Below are 24,670 nucleotides of genomic sequence, written 5' to 3' on the forward strand. Positions count from 1 at the left end.
GATAGCATCATTTTTCTGTCTTCTTTTCCCCTCTTTATTGATGGGTTTTCCTACTTCTAAGATGTCACTCTGCACTGCTGCAACAAAGCAATCAAGCCATATGTGAGGAATCTGCATGGACCTCAGGAAAATCCGGCAACTATAAAACTCCTTGAAGAGTTTTTTGGGAAGAACCAGGGCAGACTGTGAAATCCAGATCTTGAACAATCACTTTCATAAGTGCGTTCCATTGAGATACTTTCCAGCTTCACAATGTTTATCTGATTAGCTTAATTCTTGTGCCTTTAGGGAAGCAATTGACCCAAATACACACAAGAAGAAATGGCTTCTTTTTTCTTCTGTGTGTTTTTTTTAACACGTTGCTATGTTGGGAACAAAAATCAAATTCAATACTTATTTACCATATTTATGTTAATTGTAGATTTACTCGGTGAAACTATTTACACTCAGATATTGCCAGCAGGGAGGCTTCAGAAAGTTTTGTAATCCGTGGCCAAATGGGGAAAACTAATAATCTTCTGGTAGCTCTCTAGAACCAGAACCCATTAAAGAGCTTATGAAATATTTGTTACAGTTAAACCCAAAATGATTCTCCTGCCTCTGGCAGATTTACACTAAAGTAAACTTTTAATTACCTGATAAAGAATCTGTGGAGGGAGTTTAAAATTAAAGTGATGGGAGGAATCTTTCTAACCTTGGTATTGTCCAATTGAAAACATGCAAGAAGCTGGTTAGCAATTATAAGGATTTGACAGATTTTTCAACAGATTATTCAGAAGGTTACAAATAATTTTTGGCATGCTATTTTTCTTAAATAGAATGGAAAAAAAAGAATAGATTTACAAAAATGATTATGTTTGGTTATTGTTTAAAAGATACCTGTCTCATTTATCAAAAACAAACTTCTTGGTTGAGTGGAAATTATTTTCAATCTAAATCTGCCAAAGGTATGAATAATTTTGAGATAAAAAAAACAATAATAATCCATGTTTTCAAATATGTAGGTAATTTCAAAAATGATCTTACTTGAAATATTAGCACATAAAATTTTTGCGAAATTTGAAACATTGAAGGTCTTAATTCAAGCTCCTTCAAACTGTTTCAATATTTTCCAGCGTTAAAACTTAAGACTAATTGCTATAATTATGTTACATTACATTACATTACAGCCTTTTTTTCCTCTTAATTTCATATTTAGAAAAAAAAATATTAAGCATGTCAGGAAATTCTTTGGGTGCACATTGTCCAACATAACTCCACCACCGGAGCCCCTCTCCTGCCACTGTGTGTCAGAGACAACAAAATGCAGCGTTACCATAACAACAGCATCCGGTGCTTTTCTCCTCCTCTTGGATACACATCCTTGGAGCCACCCCTGTGATTGGCTGAGCCCTCCTTCGACGTCACCGTGGAAAACGAATGACGGGAATTTTAACACATGAACGGAAGCGACACCGCGGAATCTCACTGGCTCCCGCAGCGTGGCTCCCATTCAGACCCGAGTGAGGCCTGCGAGCCGCGGAGGTCGCCATTGGGCTGCTTTCTTGTCCGTCAGATTTGGGAGGGGCGTCTTTTTTCTTTTTGTTTTTTTTGTTTTGTTTTTTTATATTTATTTATTCCCCTGTTGCCTCGGTACGGAAGCCGAGCGGGGACCGGCTGGTTACGCAGCGGCCGCGGGTCACCACCCGAGAGAATGGCGGCTGGAATCTGCTCCGGGTCGCGGTGAAGGGGGTGAGAGAGAGAAGAGGAGACATGCCGGAGATGGTGAAGAAAAAACAAAGAGACGCAAGTTCTGTGATTTGGTGTCGCTGCTTGTGTTGCTTTCCCCCACAGCCTAAGAAATTGTGCCTGTAGTTTTTACCAAACCCCACGTTTCCACTTTCAGCGTTCTCGATGGAGCAAGTTTGTTTTTTTGTGATGCACACATGAGGGCTGAGGGAAGCAGATGAAAACCCCGCACGGTCCACATCATCGGGCGATATTTTCATCTTCCCTGTGCGCGTTTTTTTTTTTTTGGGGGGGGGGGGGGGAGTGTGGGTTCGGGGGAACAGCTGCAGTCCACGGATGCCAGCGTTTGGCCTGTCTGCGATGGGGAAGAATTTCCACAATGAAACCCTCCGAGTCTTTGTGCTCTGCACTAGTTGAGCAATGACAGCGCTGTTGACGAGCCCGTTCAAAACGGGACGCGGATGGTGAGCGCAGTGGGGAGGTGGGGGGAGGAAACATTTTGACTTTATTTCAATGACGCGTGGAGATTGATATCCCTTACCAGCTGATTAAAAACCCACGATGCGCGAGTATAAAGTGGTGGTCCTGGGCAGCGGTGGGGTCGGGAAATCAGCCCTCACCGTGCAGTTTGTCACCGGGACGTTCATCGAGAAGTACGACCCCACCATAGAGGATTTCTACCGCAAGGAGATCGAGGTGGACTCCTCGCCCTCGGTGCTGGAGATCCTGGACACCGCCGGTACGGAGCAGTTCGCCTCCATGCGGGACCTGTACATCAAGAACGGACAGGGCTTCATACTGGTCTACAGCCTGGTCAACCAGCAGAGCTTTCAGGACATAAAGCCCATGAGGGATCAGATCATCAGAGTGAAAAGGTTGGTGCAATGTTAACGCTACTTCCTAAACTGAGTTTAGAGAGAGTTTGCCATGTGTCAAAACTGCCACGGTAAGTTTTTGCTTTGTATTTTATTTTTTTTTTGCCCTTTTGTTGCAAATAAAGGTACGTAATCGAAAATAAAAGCCTACCTATCAAATTCAAGCTTCACATCACCGTATAGTGACATCAGGTACGGTCATGGCTCTCAAACCAAGTGAAATACTAGTGGTGGGGACTGCCTGTAGAGGAAATCAGATCAAATATTGGTGCAATGTAAATGCAGACAAATTAGAAAAGCTTGTGAGCTCCAACAGCTGTTCATGCACATAAAAAGTTTTTTTTTTCTTTTTTTTTTAAAGGTGCAGTGGTAAAGATGTTGAGAAGTCACTGTATGAACTGAAGCATACAAACTAAAAACAAGCTTTGGTGGCTTATGCTGCTTTTAATGTTCCTCTGAAGTTGGAAGTGCATCTGGGAATTCAACATGTAGGTGTTTTGTGAATAGGGTAAAGAACAGCCTGAGATGGCCAGACTTTACTATCAAAGATCTTTAACACTAATTTCTGGCCAACATCTTGGTTAAATGTTATATTAATAGTTCAATTTTTGATTTATAGATAAGCTCAAAGGTGGAACAGCTAGGGCTAAACAAATAAATGTTATTGAATTTTCTCACAAAGTACAAGCAAAGGAAACGTATACACAGCAAATATGTTTCTGACTCATAGATCACACCATGGTGATCTGGCAGTCCTGCTCCTTCGTTGCTGCTTTCTTATGAAAACACCACCAGACAATGCTGACCTCACTCTCTCGTTCCCACAGGAATGCACATGGTTGCCTTTTAGCTCTTAGCAGACAAACTAATGTTGAACCGCACAGACCGATAATTGTTGGAACGAGCATCGTCTGCGTTACCTGTTGTTTTTTTTTTTGTTTTTTGTTTTTTTTCCAAAATAGAAATGCTGTAGGAGTCAAAAATGTAAGGTGCTGCAAAGTAAAGGTTTTAATAGTACCCACTAAAACTTTTTTGAATGTCAAAAACATACACATTATCACATTGCACCAATACTTTTCTATAGTAAGGTTCAAATGAAGAATTGGTGACCGTTTCCATTGCCATCATTCCAATCAACATCAGGAGGAATAATTAAAGAAAAACTTCCACTGCTCGGCAGTCAGAAAGTGAGTTGTGATGTGGTATGAGTTCAGACTGTGTCATGCTATTTTATGTAACAATCACATAACTATTTAAAGTCACACAAGCAGAATAGGGCATTTACTCATTTTATCAGAGATGAAAAATGCACAGAGAATAATCAGTAGGAATTATTAACACTTGGACCAATAATGAACACTATTGTCTCCATCATTGGCATATATGGTAGTAGCATCCAACATGGCAGCTCAAATATTTTCAAAGCCTGTCAGAAGTTGCTTATTTGAGAGCATTCAACTAATGGCAGCAGATCATCTCGCTTCCTGTGATTCTTCTGATCTTATCGACCCAAATGCACGCAACTGGATGGTATCTGGAAGTATAAATGTTGAGAACAAATTTTCATATCTAAAATGAGCTTGTCGGTGTAGCTCTTTAATTTGAGCTGACCAGGGTAGGATCAGTTAAGATGCTGTTCCTACAGTTTTAATGTTGCTTTCGGCGTTTTGTTTTGTTTTTTATCTCACCCACCGATTCTATAAGTTGGTAAATGTCCAAACAGGACAAACATCCATGTGAAGTCATTTCTCAAAACTTTTTAAATGTTTGATCTTAGACTTGCTCGTAAAAAGACATTTCCAGCATATTATGTACAATCAATTATGTCCCAGTTTGCTGCTATATCAACATATCTCAAGGTTTAACTGGGGTACAAATTCAAAACTCTTCATTTTTCCCCTTGTAATTCCTTTTAACAAGATGCCGGCGTGAGGCCTTGGGTTGTTTTGAGATGTTTTAGGGGTTAATTTATTGATTCTAGTTTAATTTATATTCTGTGTTCCCTTTGTTTGATTAGATCAGCCTCCTTTCTGTTTTACTTTAGCTCTGTCCTTTTTAAGTGATTCTAGTTTTATTATGTTTACTTATGTTTCTCGTGTCTAGTTAATGTTAGATTAATTTCTTAGTCCCAGTGTACTCTCTCTGCAACCCGTTAGCTAATCAGCCCAGGTTCTTTGTTCTAACCTTCACTCTCCCAGTACTTATACACTTTTTCTCCTCTCACCCTTGCTGGGTCCTCCTGTTACCTCCCTGTTTCATTCTGCTTGTTTTTTGTTCTTCTCTGACTCCCTACTTTCCCTGTGATTTTTGTACATGTTTGCTCTTCATCTTTTATTAAAACTTCAAATCTATTGGCCATCCCTGCCTTGCCGCCTTCGGGTCCTCCATCAGCATAATCAATCATGAGAACCAGAGACGATAAAGTGCAAGATAAAAATGTTAAACTCTTACAAAATGCAAACCCTAAGTACTTTCTTTAAATTGGATACTATATTTCTAGACAATGCTCTGTCCTTGCAAGCTGTATAAGAACGAAATTACTTGGATAAGATACTGTCATCATCTGGAAACCTCTCGAAATCAATATATGGGTCAAGTTCTGGTATCAAGATGTACCAAAGTTAAAAAAAAAAAAAACTGCAGCTTAAGCCAGATACATATTTCCATCATTACTGTTCATACAGTTTAAAGATCTTTTATTGAGATGCCAGAAAAAAAATGTTGGAATGACTGAAGTTTTCTTCAGCTGCATGGTGCAAAGGTTGATATGCTTGACCGTCCTCCGCATGTTGCCATGCACTGCCAGTCAGCTGTCTGAAAGAATGTCCTGAGCAGATTCCCTTCTGTATAACAAAAATACATTTATCTGTACGGAAATATAACTAACATTATAGCTGTAAAAATCGTTATTTTAAAGGAAACTAGGATTACTTTGCTTCTCTGATTCAAATAAATTAGTTAATGTGACACGTGTTTGCTTAAAATTATTACCTTAAGGTTGTCATACCATGAGAATCTCAAACCAGCCTATGATTAATGTCTGCTGTGCTGGATACTGCTACTGATAACCAGCCGTGAATGCTGTGTAGTCAGTATTACAGAGGCTCTGCAGAGAGATCCAAAGAAGTGCAGCTTTCACTACTGTAAGGATGAGTACAGCACTCGCTCTCATGTCAGCTTCTGCAGAGGAAAGTCCATGCACAATGTCAGTAGGAGGAGCAGATGATCCCAATATGAGGTCATCAGTGAGAACTGCTGATTTCCTCTGTAGAGATGACTGTGTTACTGTTGCTGCTCAGCTTTAGTCCCATTTACTGTGCAGACGCGCTTTATGCTTACATTTCACAATGTCGCAATGTCCCGCTGTGAACTTAAGTGTGCAGATACACAGAAGCAGCAGCCTTGCTGTTTTTATTCGACCACTTTGTGAGTTTCAGTGTGCAGGCACAGTTCACTGATCTATAAAAGGGGCGCTTCATCAGACACTGGGAACGAGAGCCAACGGACTCAGAATTAAACTCAGCTTAAGGCTAAATGACACTGTTATCCTATAGACACAAGCCGGCATTAAATCATTAAGGTGGCATTACTAATTATTTGACTTTGATTAGCGATACCACAGTGTAAGACTTTGTGTTTACTCAATAATTAAAAAAAGACGTTATAGTCATCTAACAGATTCAATGTCAGACAGATGAGGAGTATTTTTTCAAAATTTTACTAAAATAATACAAGACCGTAATGATCGCTTGTCAATTAATTACTTATTACGAAATGTATTTGTTTTGATTTTATATAAAGCCGTAAGCTAAAATTAGAATAAGCCACCTCTATTTTTAAGTGTAATTTCCCAAATGCTTATTACTTCATATTTAATGACTTTTTTCCTGTCTGTTTTCATACGAACACTGCAAGCGTTGGCTGGCAGTGTTAGCTAATTAGTCAAACTATCTGCTCCGATAGCAAGCAGACAGGCATGCTGCCAATTGAAGTTTTAAAACAGTGTTCAGTAAGTAAGAGCGGAAAGTCCTTTGGTTTCACCAGTGTGACTTTGTTTTTGTTTTGTTTTTCTGTCCTGAAGTATTTCCTTTAAGTTTTCTTTCAGTTTGTGTATCTATTTATCTTTACGGCTCATTAGACACTGGGGATGACAGTCAAAGGGCTCGTCCAGTAGTGCTGTGTCCTCTCAAAACACCAGTTCTGTTCAAGTCTTTTATACCTATGAAAGATTTTACTTTTTATAGGTATATATTTGAGTAAAATGAACATTGTTCTTTTATTCTACGAACTTCTGATATATTTCCAAAATTTCAAGCAAAAATGTGTATTTATCTGTAAAAGAAAAAGAAAAAAAGAAATGGTCAAAATAATGAAACAGATGCAGTACTGTCAGACCTCAAATAATGCAAAGAAAACAACAATACTAATGTTTTAATTAAGGAAAGTTCAGAAATCAATTTTTGGTAGAATATTCATGAGGTTTTCAATGGGGGTTCAGTGCAGTGGTCTCTTAATTTTTTTTTTCCATTCTTCGTATGAGGGACCCCTGCTAAGTCCAAAACTATTTGCAGTCAGTTGGGCTTTCTTACATCTACAACATTTTACTATCTGTATAAATAAATAAACTGAAAGGAAGTATTTAAAACCAAACTAATTTGTCTTTTTGTTTTTTATAAGCAATAAAAACATTTAGGAGGTTTTTTTCACCTTTGCTGGATGGCAGTTTACAGCAAAGAGGTCTGGTCGCATCTTTAATTTTCATTGCTATCTCATTGAAATGTCTTGAATCTGTACCTCGCCATGTCTCAATACTAGAAAATGTCTCACGCCAAAATGGAGCGAATTACTTTGTTCGAGCCTCATCATGTGGAGTTTGCAGAAGAGTCTGACTTGAGGGTTGTAGTTTTCCGTCCCCTATGACAGTCGTGTCAATATCTGATCCGTCATGCTTCATAAAAATGCAACAACCAACATAAATGCGCTTGTTTCCGCCACTCGGCTGGGTGTAGATTACGTGTGGTATACTCCCTGAACAACCCTGTTGCTTGAAAGAATGAGGTCAACATGGTTCCCCCATATGATTCGAAAATGGGAAAAGTATGTTAAGTGGTGTGTTTATATGTAAATATGTGTACTTGCGTGTTCACACTTCACACGCAGTCGGGCTCTTAGTGTGATTCAACACCCATCACTGAGTCTTGTGCTGTTTTCTGATATCACAGAAGAATCTATTTTCCGGAGCGAAAACATCACGCCTCACACACTCTTCCTACACATCAGTTCGTTTAACGCTCCTCTGCTTCCAAACGGTTCAAATATAAGCCTGGTACATCAGTGCGTTCCCCTGACTTCATTAATTTGTTTTGAATAGAGATCGATCCCAGGAGCAGTATGCACATTTTATGTTAAATTGTGCAGAAGGAATTTTAGGATTTATGTTTACAGACCTCAGCGTCCGTCATAGATAGACAGACAGACAGACAGACAGATAGTTGTGGTTACATGTTTATTGCATAACTATGATCTAAAAGGGAGTCAGTCACAAGGTTCAAATGATTCACAATATTTGACTTCAAGTAAGTTGCATTCTATTGTTGCCTTTCTATGCATCACATTCCAGCCAAGCCAAGCTGCCAGTGGATTTTGGGTCAAGTCGAACTCCGTTCTGCATGTTGCAATTTAAAGATGTCATTTATGCTGCACAGAGATGCTGCTGCTAAAGAAGCCACACAAAAGTGTGCAGCTACATTTATGTATGTTGCAGAAAGGAGAAGATAATAATAACTTGGTCCAGTCCTGTGCTACACGAAGCAGAGGCTCCATCTACACCACTCACTTCAAAATGCCAAATGCTCAGAGTAGCTGACATCACAGACCTGACTTTATTTTCTCATTAATTCAGCTAGTAATTATTGGACCATTTGGAGGAACTCAAACTGTTTTAAAGCCTTGACATTTTGGACGATACTTGTGAGGAGAAAAACCAATTAGACAATGACGTCATGGCAGACAGTATTCACTTAGTCTTTGTGCCACAGCAGCATTGTAAGCACAATGCAAATGAAACATGTAACTATATGAATACTTCAAGCATGTAAGAGAACTTAAATGTTTTCTAAAATGTTTACGTGTCATAGTTTTTGGGGCTTTTTTTTTACCTCATGCTTGCACCCATGTAGAAACTTTTCAGAGATTAGAAACAGCATGACAGCAACTCAACCTTCCTGTCAATGCTTGGTCAGATATTGTTTCGTTCTGAAGTTTAGCACAATCCTGTTTCGATTCGTTCAAGAGCAAACAGATCCGCTTCAAAAAGTCGCGCTCTTCTCTAATGTTTCCTGTGCTCTAAAACAGCAAACAAGAATGACTTGGTGCTTCGGTGAAAATGTTGCGTTGCAGGGGGCTGAACAGGGGAGCAGAGTGTGCTGCTGACCATCACATCGATCTGGAAGCTCCCCAGCCACGTAGACTGAGGCCTTTCTGACAGACAGGCGGCAACCCAAGAGACAGGAGATGCACTGACCTATTCTGAGCAGCTTATCACTCAGCAGAGGAGGCTGAATGGTGTTGAAGCTACTGGAAAAATCAAGAAGTGTAATCCTCACAATGCCATCACCCCAATCCAGGTCAAAGTGAGAACACAGCAGCGGACAGGTCTACCCCTATGTGTGAGTGAGAGGAATGTAGTCTGGCTAGGGGAGAATTTCAATCAGATTTCTCTTGCAAGAAAGGAAATGCTCCAGATTGATCTCAAATGTGTTTCAATGATCTGTTAATATTGTAAAGATAATTTTAATACTTGGATTTAAAATTCTTGTTGAGCACTACTAGAGTTGGATTCTTGATCATGAAAATTAAAATGCTTTTTGGAAAGTTAGAATGAAATGCTCTTGATCGTTTTAGCTTGTTTGCTGTTGACAAATTTGACAAGTTTGACTTACAGGATATTGTAGCAAGACGAGACCACAGTTCAATTAATTCAAGTCGCGACTACATACTGTGACTAGTCACTGGAATGAAATTCAGTAAACGTAGACTTCAAATTTTAGTAAGTCACATAACTAAGCAGGAAGTTTGAAAAAATATCACACAGATTACAGATTAGTAGTTAATAAAGATGCTACAATCTTTTTTTTTCTGAGTTCTGATATTCGATTTCCTGGTTTTTGTAAGAATTTGACCTGCCAATATCAATTTTAGTTGATTCCAGTTTCCATTAATCATTTATAATAGGATCAGAGGGGACGTCACACTGTGTTTGTGAGAGAAAAGCCATTGCAGTCATCAGGGCTGTACTATTTTGGAACGAGCCAAAATTTTGGGGAATTGACATTTTAAAAGGGTGTCTAACACTTTACTGATTAGTGAATTAAAAGGGTTAGCATAACTCGCATTGCTCTCACTGTTTTCTATAGTGAGAGAAACCCCTCTTGCTATAGAAGAGAACTATAGTGAGAGGGAGAGGGATTCAAGCACATAGCACTTAAGTAGAACCTGTGACAAGAGGAAGAGGGCTAAAATATCTAAGGAAGTTCAAAAACAGATGAGATAGAAAACAGTCATTGACATCTATCAGCCTGGTTGGGGTTGTAAGCCATTTCTTAGGCTTTGGCCCTGCCGCGAACTGAGAACCACAACCCAAACATGGAGAAAATAAGGAATGGTGATGAACCTTCCCAGGAGTATCCAGCTCACACAAAGTTATTTCAAAGGTGAGCTGATGACTGATAATGCGCTTTATTCCGGTCAGCCTTCCTGTTGTCTGCCTCTTGCTCTCTTTGCCTCTTTCTCAACCTGAAAGAATAACAGACATTTCTGGACATGTGGGCAATACTCTCTCCTCTTTAGCAGTTCCTTGTTCTTTGACTTCATGTTTGAGATTTTAATGATATGAAAGTAGTTAGTTTTGTTTCATCTGATTCTGATCACCAGGTGGCTGGCTCAGGTTTTAAAGCAAAGACAAATAGGTTGATATCTCCACCAAACACCCTGCAGAGGTGCTGTAGTGAAACTTCTCATTAAAGGTTCCTCCAAACACCGAACTATCATTATTGATTGTCTTCTTGCATCATCTGCCAGTGTTTGCCCCCTAAACCCATCCTGAACTTGAAAAATATATGGACTCAGAAAAGCCAAAACACTACAGTGTTGCAACATTACACACTTGGAGTGGGTCGTAAGGCGTACCTGAAAGTAATTCCATTTGTCAAAATCTCAATATTTCATTCCTGTTTTCAAAGAAGTCTTTTTAAAAATATTCTCACCTGAAAGAGTTCTCAGAGAGGAATGTGGCTGTGACCAAACGTTCTCCGTCTTTGGCAATTTTGTGGCTTTGCTCTATATCTGCCTCTACGATGTTTATGCTATCCATCTCTGAAGTCCGTTTGCAGTAAATCAACACAGAGTGGAGACAGCCAAGACACCCAGCTTGCATCAGTTTTAAACAACAAAAAGACACAGGGCATTGCATCACAGGCCGAAAGAAATGAAACATGGTCATGAATGCATTAGAAATCAGGAGATATTTACCTTCTGAGCCACATATTTCTGCAGCTTTTGGCCCTATCTGTTTCAGATTTAAGTTCACGTCTCTGTAAGAAGTGTTTTTGAGCAAACCTCGCTTGTTCGATTAGTCTTGTGTTTTGTCTGCTGCTGCCAAAACACTGATGACCTGTCACAACCGTATTGGCATTCGCTCAGGTCAGAGGCGCTGTAGTGTGTCGCTCTCATTCTGAACTCTGTCGGCGTCTATCAGTGTGTGCACATAGCAGCACAGGCAGAGCTTCTTGAACTGAGGCCACGAGAGCTTGTGATTACTCCCGGGATTGCTTGTTTGCCGGGGACATCATCACTCCTCTCTTCAGCCACGGTTAAGGTTACACCAGGGATAAATTGTGATTGGCAACTTAACAGACCATAGTCGGAGGACTGTGTGGAAGACAGAGGTGAAACATGGTACTTATCATTTAACATGTCGTCTTGCAGCCATGATGCTTGTGCACCTGCAAAACCTCTTTTATGTACAGCTTATAGGCTTTTATTTTACTCTGTTTTAGCTCTTTCCGATTTCTGAAGTGGTTTTTGAAGCATTTTTTTTTTTACAGGTTTGTTGGTACCATACTTGCTGACATTTGTAACAGTATTTTCATACTGTACTATAGAATGACATATATTTTAGTGTTTTATGTGTTTACACTGAACATTTATCAGCTGTCTTGGTCAAAGTGTGGCGTTGTAATTGAAAATCTGTGATTTTGTGCTTCAATCAGTGGCCTGTAGTCGCTAAGTGTGACACATGCAACCCTAATTTAGAGATCCCAAAAACAAAGACAACCCATGTCAAATATAAAGCACTGTCTGATATTTTGTAGGGAAATTGTCCAGTGTGAATATTGTATTGTATGTATTTTGCCCAGCCGTGAGCTCTTCTTCTGCCGTCTCCTTTCCCCCGGATTAACTTCCTGTCCTGTCTGATGCGATTGTGTTTCATCAACAAGTTATGTATATTTTTTTTAAAATGTACTGCAAAAAATAATATGGCCGCTGATAAGCATGGTGTAGAACCTGTGATGCTGTGGGCTATTTCCTCTTCCAAACGGCCTGGGACTCTTGCTAGAGATTACATCACGAATCCTTCAAATTGCCATGACATAATAGAGATGCGATGATCTTTGACATAAAGCTAATTGTACATGATTGAGTCGAAAATATTTAGCTAAGTCGACATAAGGAAGGTTCCTGAGATCAACCTTTCTCCATGGCCATCATGACCTGAATCCTAGGACTTAGCTGAAGAGATGAGATCATAAGAGAAGACTCTTGATAATTTACAAATATTGCGCAAAGAAAAATGCTGGCAGATCCATCTTATCCTCCACAGGACAAGAGTGTTGTTTGAAAGACACTTTGAAAACCCTCTTTCTGTATTACTGTTGAGGGAATTTTGAGGAGAGTGGCTCCAGGAAATACCAGAAACTGGAGTGTAAACACATGCTGACCCACTCTGAAAGCAAGATACACATTAGCCAAGCTGGTTACATCTGCTAGATGGATTCTGCTTCGAATCAGAGGAGCATTTTGGAGAAGAAGCCTCCTCGTCAGACATTCATACTCCAATGAATAAGTGTTTCATTGTCTTGACAATACAAAGGCTTTTTATCCTGCCCCAGTCATAGATCTGAGCGATAATATACATTTGTGATATTTCAAGACTCGGTGTGATATGAAGCTAATTTGCAGTTCAAAAGCTTTCTTGCTAAATTAAAATGGTGAACATGTCAGAATAATGCCTTCTAAACTTTTTTTTTTTATGCTCCCCTCTGACAATTGACGTTGTAAGTGGCTTTTGGGGCAAGATGACTCATTACATCAGCCTTTTGCGGCTCTGGGCTTGTTAAGCAGTAGCTGAAAAAAAGAACCGTTCCGAACACACGTTAGCAGGAAGACAATAAGATATTACTCATCCAAAACTGGGATCTCTCTCACATAAAGTCATACCAAGTCCAGCAAATTGAGCAGCACAAATAGAAGTGGAGCTGGAAAGTTGGTCTGTCACCCAGTTGCACACAGCTGAACCGTTCTCTGTAAACATAAAAGACCTTTTTGATATGGAATGTAAACATTTCCCTCGCTCTCGGCTGCCCCAGGCCCCAACTCAGCAGGAGATGAAAAGCCAGGCCAGCAGCAGGCTCAAGATGCTTTATCTCACTGCCTCTGTGCGCTGCGTTGTACGATGAGCTACATTACAGCTCAAGTCCTTTCCTCCATCACGGATGTATGGTTCCACCGTCTTCAAAGGAGAACGCAAACCTCCAGAGAGAGACGATGTTTCTCTACTCAGAGATTCTTTCTGTGTAAAACCACGGATATTAAACGCTACGGTAGCGAAAGTGGAAACAAACTGGAAGGTTTGCTGCATAGGCCTGTGCGATATTAGGAAAAACATACAATTTCATCAGTGCCATTAACATTGTGGTGATGATTTCAGTTGTGAATGACCTACTTCCTTTGCTCTTTGCATTTGTTCTCACCATTACAATTCCTCCACCTCTTTCTGTAAACTTTAGCTTCATAGTCACTAAAATCCAACTCAGGCTTTTACATGAACAGCAGTTAAAGTTCATCCAACGGGACAAAAGTGTTATTTGAATGCAACTGTAAATGCAAGTCGTTTCAAAATCTATAGCCGATATTATATCCTTGCAGTCTCTTGTTACTGCAATACTGCAGACATTGAAATCAGGATGAGAATTACAATTCGGTGGAGGTTGAGAGTCAAATGCAGTGGTTTATTTAAGACAAAGAAATAGTAAATTTAACCAGTCATTGAGTTTTTTTCCTCTATTTTGGTCTCTGGCATGATGATATTTCTCACCCGCATCCATATCAGTCACATGCACTTGAAAGATCATGCAAATTAGGCGAGGTTGTCGTTCACCAGAACTCTGTTGACTTTTAGTGCAGCCGATAGCTGCTTCCCTTTCTTAGGAGTTGGCAGTAGTGACATTCAAAGAGTAGTTGCTCTATTTTATCTTTTCGAGTTGTTCAACTGTCATGAAACCTGCTGGATTTAAAAATGTTGGCCATCTTTTGGAAATTTCCCTGTTACAGTGAGGCTCTGCTTTCTGCAGAGGAGGGTTTGTCGTTAAAGCTTCAACAGAGCATTTAAATAAAATTGTTTTCCCATTTGGGGACCATTGCTGTAGGAAACACACATAGAGACTCCTGTTTTAGTCATTCCAGCCATGCTATTGACACTAATCTGCTATAAATACAAATCTAGAGACAGTTTCATTTTGTCAGTGTTCTTCTATTGTAAAATCCTATTTAACGACGATTGTTTTATCTCACAGATGCAACGCGATGTCTCCTCCCCTCCTACTATAAATACTTAATGAATTGTCATATCAAGGAGATTAGAAATTAAAAATGTATTCCTGACAACTTGCTGCATCTGCAGTTCAAGAAGATTGAAACATTTAGAGTTTCTGAAACGTTACAAAGGATGGATGGATATCGGCAGTGGGACTTAAGGTCCATTCGGTGGTGAAAATGTGGAAAAGAAGAACCAAGCTAGAGAACATCTAAAATAGGAATAGAGTATAAACTTTATCCCGAGTTAGTTTCTGAGTTGATAGAGATCTCACAATCCCAAATGTGCATTTGATCTGAAACGGTGATCATGTTTTTCGGCAGTACGTGCCCCGCAGGGCTTGACAAAATCAAAGGCTTCACAAAATGACTTTAACTTTAACACCTGTAACTTTAAACCCCTTTTAACTTTATTCAGATTTCCCAGATGATAGCCTAATAGATTTAAAAAAGCACTTATTTAAAAGGTCGGATGAGACTCGTTTAGGTTTTTGATCAAGTTTTATTAGTGTCAATTTGACAATTATTTGGCTATAATTGTTTGAAGCAGGCCAAGCTGAAGGAAATGAATACTGAATTTAATCAAAGAGCAAATGATGACTTGTATTGAAGCTAAAACTGAAAGTTAAAGTCAAGTTATTGAATGACAGCTGACAGAAACTGAACACTGTCTGTGTTAATGACGATAACGGACAGATTCACAGTGTTAATATTGCTGGATGTGAACTTGTAAATGCTTTTTGTTATTTTATTAAACCGTTAAAATCATCATGCGATATTCATGGAGATGTGCTCCCCTCTGTGTGTGTGTGTGTGTGTGTGTGTGTGTGTGTGTGTGTGTGTGTGCGTGTGTGTGTGTGTGTGTGTGTGTGCGTGCGTGCGTGCGTGCGTGCGTGCGTGCGTGCGTGCGTGTGTGTGTGAGTTCTCTCCAGATGCTCCGGCTTCTTCCCACTGTCTGAAAACACAAGAGTTAGATTAATTGGTCTCTCTAAATCGCTCTTAGGTGTGAGTTGTTCTTTGTGTTGCCGTGGCGATCCACGCAGGATGTAACCCAATCACTGCTTGAATCTCCTCTGACATAACTAAAGCATTTTGAGCTGCCATTTAGCAGATGTTTTATATTTTCGAACACAAGAGCACGTGGTGATTTGCTGTCTGTTTTAAACAATTGGACAGGTGTACCTAATAAAGTGGCTAGTGAGCGTATGAGTCTGAATATCGTTTTCAGACATCTGAGGACATAAAGTTTGAGGCTCTAATGTGTGACGATAACACTCATGAATGAGGGTCTGAATTATTCACGACCTCTTTTCCTTTACCACCCGCTCTGCGGGTACAAATTTCCAGTAAAATTCTACTTTGCATTTCAGATTTTCTTTAGTGATGTACTTTGTGAGAGCACGAGCCCGAGGCAGACGACGTGATTACCCCCATGGAGCAAAGAGCGTTGCCAGCGCGCTTTTACTGTTCTACATCACATTCAGAGATATACTGCACATGCAGTTTTTCAAGATCAGCGTCCATTTATCCTGTCCGGTTTGGCATTTCTTGGCCGGTGTTTGTTATCGGAGTTTAAAGTGATTAAGGGAGATGCAGGGAATTTGTTTTAATAAGCTTTAGGAAATCCCTCGGAGGCTCTCAGCAGCTTCTAATCAATGCCTGTTTGATAAAAGCAGAAACCTTTTAATTAATTTATTTTTTTTTATCCTTGTCAGTAAGTGTTTCCAGTAAAATTTTATTGGGCCAGATAAGGAACATTTTTCTCTTCATTCATCCCGATGACGTTCACTCGGATTTAAGCCAGAAGCGCTAATGTCTCTGAGCTCCACTGCTCATCGGGGTTGTGTGAGATGGTCTGAATCATGCATTATAGATAAGATGTGTCTGGGTGTTTGCAGGCTAAGTGTTTCTCTGCCTTTTGGCTTCAGGCTCACAAGCTGGAGGCTAAAGTGCGACACATGTTGTTATTGTCTCAGACAAACACAACCAGCCTCATCTACTCATCTGTTCTTTGCTCTTTTGTGTGCGACGCACGGAGGAGTTCGTTCGCTGTGACATATCAAGCACTGCTGAGTCCAGGGAAAGAGTGTTTGACACCCTGTGTGTTCACGCCTTCGGGGAGCCTCGGTATCCGTGGCAGCCACCATGTCGGACCCCTGAGACCGCCGGCTGGTTTTCTCCTCTATTATTATGGCTATATATACACACGCTCTTTATGTAACACATGTATTGATAATGTTTTCCCGTCTTGGTGCAGCCCAAATGAGTTGCATATCATGACAACAAGACTGTACAGCTTTTAAATGTAAAGCACTACGAATCGACTTGTTGCTGAAAATGTTCTTTACAAATAAAACTGCAAATCACCGTGGGGTGATCAGAAGCAACTTTTTTAATGTTTAATAGTTATCTTTATTTTGATTTTTTTTTTTTCAGCAGCTTGGTTGACTAATTATTATCTGTGATCTATGGGTGCTGTAAATCCAAAGCAGAAAGACTTTAGGTCTTTTAAAGGATTTGTTTACTGATTACAAGTCATAATCCCTTTGGCATCATTTAGTTGTTCTTTCCTTTCTTTGTTTCCTGTTTTGTGTCCTTCCTGCTTCCTTCCTCGTTGCATTTCGTCTTCTCTACTTCCTCGGGCCCTTCCTTCGTTCATACCACCCTCTTACCCTTCCTTTCTTCCTTGGGTTCTGACATTTATTCTCCTGTCATTTTCCCATCCTTACCTGTATTCTTTTTCTTATTGCTTCATTGTGCCCTTCCTTATTTCCTTCTCATCTTTCTCTTCATGTCATTTCTTCTTTGTGACTTTACTTCCTTGCTTCTTTGACTCATTTGTTTCTTCAGACGTGACTATCCTTAATTTCTTCCATCCTATTATTCTTTCTTGATTTCTTGTACCAAGTCATTCCTTTTTTTCTTTCTCGTGTAATTTTTCTTTCCTCCCTTCTGTCTTTGCTTCATTTCTTTTCCTTTTATTGGCGCAGAGATCTGGATCTTTCCTTTTTGTAAATGTATTTTTTTTCAATTTGTCTATCTTGTGTTCTTCCTTTGTTCCCTTCTTTTCTTCTTCTGTTTTATTCTTTCTTCAGATTCCCGTGTTGTTCCTTCCAATCCTCCCTTATGTCATTCCTTCTTTTCTTTCTTTCCTCCCTGATGTCCTCTCCTTCCTTTCTTTCTCAGAAAATTCTCTACAGAGGAATTATTTATTTAATTCATTTGGTATTTTAAAATGAGCGTTAAGGACTGAATTTGGAAAATTTGGGTTTGGGAAAGTAATCTGTGAAAACAATTTGACACAAAGAAATTTGTACTGTCTTAGTCTATGTTTTAAAAAAATATGTTGCACTTTATTTTTTTACTTTTTTTTGAAGAAACTATTGATCTTTCGAGATGAGTTGAGCTAAAACTGATACAATACATTGAAAAATAGTCCAGATTTGTTTCGGATTTTAAACCACATCTCCTTGTTCCCTGAAAAAGTTTGTGGTTTACTTTCCTGGAATAAACAGAGTGTTTGGATTTATACAGTGATTTTTAGCAAATCACAAGAGATCTGTACAACAGAAACATGTTCACATGTTTCCAGGACAGAAAAAATGCCCAATAGCTCCTTAATTAGTGTCAATTTTGGGACTCCAGTGTGTGACAACGAGTTAACATGAGTACTGATGTTTCTCAAAGCTGCTTCACACTGTGAGACAAATCTATTTTTATTGAAGGCAAACTATCTACTTAAAAACCTAATTTACAAGCAAAGTAATGCTAATTCAGGTGAAACTGAGCAAAATCTCTGTGAAAATTAGACATTTGACACGCAGGCAGTTCTGACAGGTGCAGCAGAGAGATTTCCATGGAGAGGACAAACTGTCTGGAAACGCTGCCTTTTCTCTCCTTTTTTCCTCCTGTTGTTGTTTAGTATGTATGCTGGCACAACAAATTGAAATTCGCCACTGAAAGACGAGGGACAGCTTTATTATTTGTTTCTAGTTTTATGACTTAATGTCATCTTTTAATACATAAATTGTTTTTTTAAATATAGCAATTAGTTCCAGATCCTTACAATTGTGTCGTATTAAATGTATTATGCAGATACTGATATCTTTAGCTATGTGTCTTTGGATTTGTTTTTTTTTTGCTTTGACTTTGACATTTGAAAGCATCTTGTTAATTCCTATTTAAGTTCTTTTAAATGTTTATGTTTAAATGTGACTTTATATATCAGCCAATCAGCTCTGTTATGAGAATGACATCAGGGGCGACACACTTCAGCTTTTTTCCTCCTAAAGATTTTAACCAAATATTGTTTTTCTACCCTGGAAGAGATGCATGTACATATTGTTTAACTAAATAGATTCCATATGGATTTTATGTGATAGACAAAGAAGTAGTTCATAATTGCAAAGTGGAAAATCACCATCATTAGTGTGTAGTACATCATATCTACTTTGCCTCTGTGTAGATTTTCTAGAACTGTCTCTCACTACAAATTCAGTTCCATTTTTTTAGCCGTGTCTCTAAAATCTCTGCAGATCTAGAAACTGGAACTTATGCAAAATTTGCAAAGAAAAAAAAAATTCTTCCTCTTCGTAGCATGATGCTGTCACCACCGTGTTTCACTGTGGGGGTGTTCTCAAAAAACACGGTTTAGCTTTTAAACCAAAAAAGTTTCATTTTGTGCTCTGACCAGAATATTTTTAGTTAAGTTATACTGTTCAGATTATGGATTGAATGATGCTCTGTTGGATGGTCGAAGCCTTGGATGTTGTTTTATTACTTAACTTTGCTTTAAACGTCTCCACAACTTTATCCCTCACCTGTGTGATGTGTTCCTTTGCATTTTTTTATAGGTTTTTTGTTATACACGTTTTTGTTTGCTTTTCCTCCTACTGCACAATTATGTGCTATTTTGTGTTGTGCTATCACATAAAATCCCATAAAAGTTTGCAGTTATAATTGTGAAACATTAAGGGAATTTAATACATTTGCTAGATACTATTATTTCCTAATTGGAAAGCGCTTTAAAAGTAAACATTTTGCTGACGCCTTCCACCAACGAAAGAGCTCTGAAGTAATTACAGGACTCAGGTTCTGCACACCGAACACAGAACTTTCTCATTCAAGCAGCCTCTAAGATGAAATTGGATCTCTGTCATGCATTTGGTCAAGCCCCTAATTCCTGGTGGTTGGTCTCCATCTGCTGAGCTGGTCCAGGGAACAGAGATGGCTGGTTGAGAATAAAGTTCACAGGATAATGTATTCATGAGGAGATCAAAGCCTGGAAGTTCAAGCTCGTTTAACGCTGAAACTTGCGGCTCTAGCCTCTTAAAGACGCTCAGGGACCTGGAGTAGCGTAAAAGCTGAGATGTTCTCCTACTCTTTATTCAGAATTAGACATTTTCTTTCTCATTCCGGCAAACAAGCATGACAGGTTTTTTTTGTATTTTTTAAAAGTCAACAGCATGTATGCTTCATAGTGTGGTAGCAGAGTGTGTAAAATGTTGAGACATTAATGGTGCTTGGGGTAGATTGAGCATTTTTATCTAAAACGGCAGGTCCAGCAGCTGCTTTGTTCACAGAGATGGATGAAAGGAGAAACGTGTCGTTTAAAGGCTGTGAATACTCTTGATCTGTGCTCCCTCTGATCATTGGAGCTTTGTTATTCCCTCTGATGTATACAAAGTGTCTTGCAGAGCTGCCATGTTCCTCATTTCTCAAACCTGATCCAGGGAAGACATTATTAAAACCGCGTCTTGGTTCCCTGTTTTGTGATTATCAAGCAGCAGCCCATTTATTTGAACGTCTCCTCTGGCTGTCCACAAAGTAGCACAACTCCACAGTGACGGGCAAAGGGTCGTGGACACTTCCTGCCCTCAGAGGTCATAGATCCGCTGCCCACTCCCCGCATTCTTCTAGGTCAGACATGAGGCTGATCGGGTAGAGTGTCTTTTTAAAATTTCCATTAAGTAATTCTTTATCATTTGGGGTTTTGTAGTTGAACAGAGTGTCAAGGAATATCCGATTACTTATCCTTGACTTCTTGTTTTCCTGAAGAGTAAAGACGATGTTGTCATCAGCTGGGGTTGAGGTTGGTGAGGAGAGACGCAGGCTGAACCCAGGTTGTAGTAAAAATGATGAATTTAATGAAAGCTCAAACAGTCCAATACAGGCGGCACAGCAGAGTTTAGCACACAGCTAAATACCGGTAGCAACTGACAAAAAAACTGAAAAGAGAGCTAAGCTAACCAGGACTTTACAGTTCAACTGGAGAGCAGAGAACGTACGTGCGACAGTAGATGGCAACTGACATGACCCGACAAGAGACAAAGGACACAGGTGAACTTAAATACACTGGGAGGATCAAGGAACGAGACACAGCTGGGATCAATCAACAGGGGACAACGCAGAGACAGACTCGCAGGACAGAAACTGTACACAGAAAAACCTTACAATAAGTACACAGAACACAGATCATGACAGGTGTGAGACGGAAGCCTATTTCTTTTTAGCCATCCTTAAAATGGGAAAGATGGGAAAACATTCAAAAGAGGCAAATGTGTGTTAAATTTATAAGCAAAGAAATGGTTGCAGTAAAATGTTGTCCTTGATGAGCTTATAGGGCTAAAACAGTGTTAGAGTTAAGAGTATAAAATCTTAATATGTCAGGAATAGTTTGAGAATAAAGTCAAAATATCTCAAAAATAAAGTCAAAATATTAACAGAATAAAGTCAGAATATTACGAGAATATAGCTGTATGACGCAAAAGTTGTATATAAGAATAATGTCGTAATAATATGATAATAAATTTATAATATGACTTTATTCTCGTGCGACTTTATTCTCATAACATTCTTGAAATTGTATTATTTTTATTTTCTTAGCTTGACCCTAGCACTCCATTTGACAAACAAGGCAGGACAAACAAAAATGCTGATCTTGCGCACATCGAGGAAGATATTATGAAAAGTAAACAAACTCTCCAAAGCCTTTTGCTAGGGGACTGCAGCATTTTTTAACATTATTTTTTTCTCTGTAGGTTTATACTGCTGCAGTTAAACAATCATTTATTCTGGGTCTGTGTGCACATCTGCTCCACCTCAATAAACGTGAAAACAAGCTGATTGCTCTTGAATGCCTCATGACCTGTAGTTCATTCAGTGTGTCTGCGTCCTCAGGTACGAGAAGGTCCCCGTGATCCTGGTGGGAAACAAGGTGGACCTGGAAAGCGAGAGGGAGGTGTCGTCCGGCGAAGGCCAGGCCCTGGCAGAGGAGTGGGGCTGCCCCTTCATGGAGACCTCGGCCAAAAGCAAAACCATGGTAGACGAACTGTTTGCAGAAATCGTTCGACAGATGGACTACGCCGCCCAGCCAGACAAGGATGACCCCTGCTGTTCCTCGTGCAATATACAATAACCCCCCTGGGGGGTCTTTTGACTTACAGGAGACAGACTCGCTCTTAGACACACACACACACATGCACACGTCAGCTACATTTAGGACAAATTCACGTTTGAATGCAATTGATATCAGCTCAGCGGAGCATAAAAACTCTCTGACACGATAATTAATAAGGACAAGTGAGTAGCGCATACATCTTGGATGAGAAAAAACAAAGGATATGCCACAAGAGAATTTGACAAACGATAAAGTGGAACATGCCCTCGCCTTATGTTAGTTTCTTTGTTGTTTGTTTTGATCTGTTCAGGTATTGAGGAGACAGATCCTCGGCAAATAATCACAGCCTGCAGTCTTCACACAGAGATTCATTTCTCTTTTTCCACAACTTGACTCCACATGAATCTAATAAAGCTTTCCTGGAAACCACCCATTTCAGATATTTCAGAGTACTAGAGATGCCATATGATGCCATATGTCATTTTTCTTTTTCCTCCAGTTTAGTTTGTGCAGTTTTTTTACTCATCACAGGGCTTAAATACAGGGGTGACCTGAAGGCGCCTCCATTTTCTAATACTATTTTTTTTAAGTTTATCAAAACAGCATCGGAAAGAGAAATGGTTAAGTCTGTGTCTCTTTTTAAAAACATATGTGGCCATCTCTTCCATTTTCTCACATAGCAGTCTTTCACATATTGTGTGATGTTTTCTTTTCTCCTCTCTGGGAGACTCTGACAGCAGATTGCTGTGTAGTAATGTAACTAAATTCTTCATTCTGATGGGACAAAGAGTATTTTCATTCTTTGAATTTCCACCAAAGACTATCACCACACACTTGATTCAAGAATGATTGGCGCTCAAGGTGACGAAGATGCCAACTTTTCCTTCCCTCTCCCCCCCCTCGGCAATCAGTATGAAAAGAAGCACTTGAGAGCTGCCGCATCCTTTCTGTGCTGAGAGGATTCAGACTCATGTTGATGAGTAGTAAAACGAGGAGCTTGACAACAATAACGGTAGTGTAAATATTTTGTATTGACAGTGCCAGCTCAAACAAAGACTCTGACTCAACACATGGATCGTATGCATGGCTAGAAAACAACGATAAAAAAACAAACAAAACAAAAACAAAGAAAGGACTCTTATTGTTTGAGGTGGATCTAAGGCTGTGGAAATGTGCAAATCAAACGCGTCTGGATCTGGATACTGTTCAAGCTGTCCGTTTGTGTTGGGCACGGGGAGCAAACATTTCCCCCGTGTGGCCATTTTCATTGTTGATTTTCTATTTTTTTATGTAACCATCTACTCTCTATCCCTCTACAAATGGTGACACTGTTACATTTGACAACTGAACAATAAAAGTGCATTCAACACTCGAGCGGAGCTCTGACGGCCTCTATGTGAAGTAAAATGAAGCGACTGACTGGACGCCTTCACTTCGAAGAATGCTAATTATATACTGAGCCTTGCAAAAGTATTTATACCCCTTGAAATCTTTCATATTTACTCACACTAGAGCCACAGAGAATAGTGCATAATTGCTAAGTGGTAGGAAATTATGGCTGCTTTCCAACTGTTATTAAAATGAAAACCTAAAAGTGTAAAAGTGTATCATGCATTCACAATCAGCCTCTCTTTGAGGTTGTTCTGGGATAGAGTAAATCTCGTTGACAGTGTTAATGGGGAAATATTTTGAGCATTTTATATATTTTTATATATTTTATTTTATATATTTATATATATATATATATATATATATATATATATATATATATATATATATAGGACTACATCTGGCAGACAAGATATTCATTTTCATAACAACCCATAATAGCAGATTGTGCATTTTTATTTATATTTATATATTAAGAAAAACATTACAATGTACTTAGGGTTAAATTGCAGGAATAATCTAAAATTACTCAAACCTTTACAGGTGAACTTAATGTGACCTTCTCTAAACTTCTTTGTACATTATGAAATCTTCAGTGTTTCATTTTTGCACAACTTGCTGGATGGAGCTTAATGGCAAAATCCACAACAAATCAAGCAATAAAATCCCTGGTTTGATCAGATAAAAAAATTTAAAAATTGATGATAAAATTATAAAAATTATTTTTACCATTTAGGAAGTTCTCATCTTCATGCTTTTCACATTTGGACATCATGAGACCAAGGCAACACCAAACAACTGATCAGCAGCGCCTTGTGGCTTCAAACAGGATGTCCTCAAAACAGAAACAACCACTGAGTCATCAGCAGGTTGCAATTGGAGGCAGAATGAAGTCAGAAAGGCACAAAAGTTGACATCCTTTGGCCACGTACCATTGTGAACCTAAGCATCACAAACAGGTCTCTGCGGAACCAGATGATGATCATACAAAGGTGAGTACAATGGTACAAAGGCGAGAGGCACCTAAGTGTCACATTAGACCATTTGAAACCATTTACATCAGTGTCGTCTGCGTGCTAGGCAACCAGCAAGGACACCCGACCACCAGGAACAGGTAATCACCTTGCATTGGCCCATGAGTCTTTACGCTGGACAGGGTCCCTCTGGGTCTCTGATGAAAGTTGAGTCACACTCAGAAGAAATGATGGCGTCAATGAGAGCGCCATTAGTTGGCCACTGCAGTCACCAGACGAGTCCTTGGTGGTGGTGTAACAGCCTAGGCAGGTGTGCCTAGTCGATACGGAAATGATATATGATGTTACCTGAGTAACATCATGCATCCAGTCATTTCCCTCCTACATAAACAGTGCAGGTCTGTTTATGTAGACTCCATAAACAGTCTACAAAT

The 24,670-nt window shown here is 39.4% G+C and overlaps 1 protein-coding gene across 1 annotated transcript; it reads left to right on the top strand.

Moving 5' to 3' along the window:
• Window positions 1–1,206: 1,206 nt before the first annotated feature.
• Window positions 1,207–23,247, top strand: LOC106923086 (ras-related protein Rap-2a). The gene is made up of 2 exons (XM_014995947.2): window positions 1,207–2,603; window positions 21,654–23,247. Exons 1-2 carry the CDS (start codon window positions 2,290–2,292, stop codon window positions 21,889–21,891), a joined length of 552 nt encoding a protein of 183 aa, XP_014851433.1. The 5' UTR covers window positions 1,207–2,289; the 3' UTR covers window positions 21,892–23,247.
• Window positions 23,248–24,670: the final 1,423 nt, after the last annotated feature.

Source organism: Poecilia mexicana, unplaced genomic scaffold (assembly GCF_051168715.1).
Source record: "Poecilia mexicana isolate PSO_F unplaced genomic scaffold, ASM5116871v1 scaffold_2, whole genome shotgun sequence".
In the NCBI taxonomy this organism is placed as follows: Eukaryota; Metazoa; Chordata; class Actinopteri; order Cyprinodontiformes; family Poeciliidae; genus Poecilia; species Poecilia mexicana.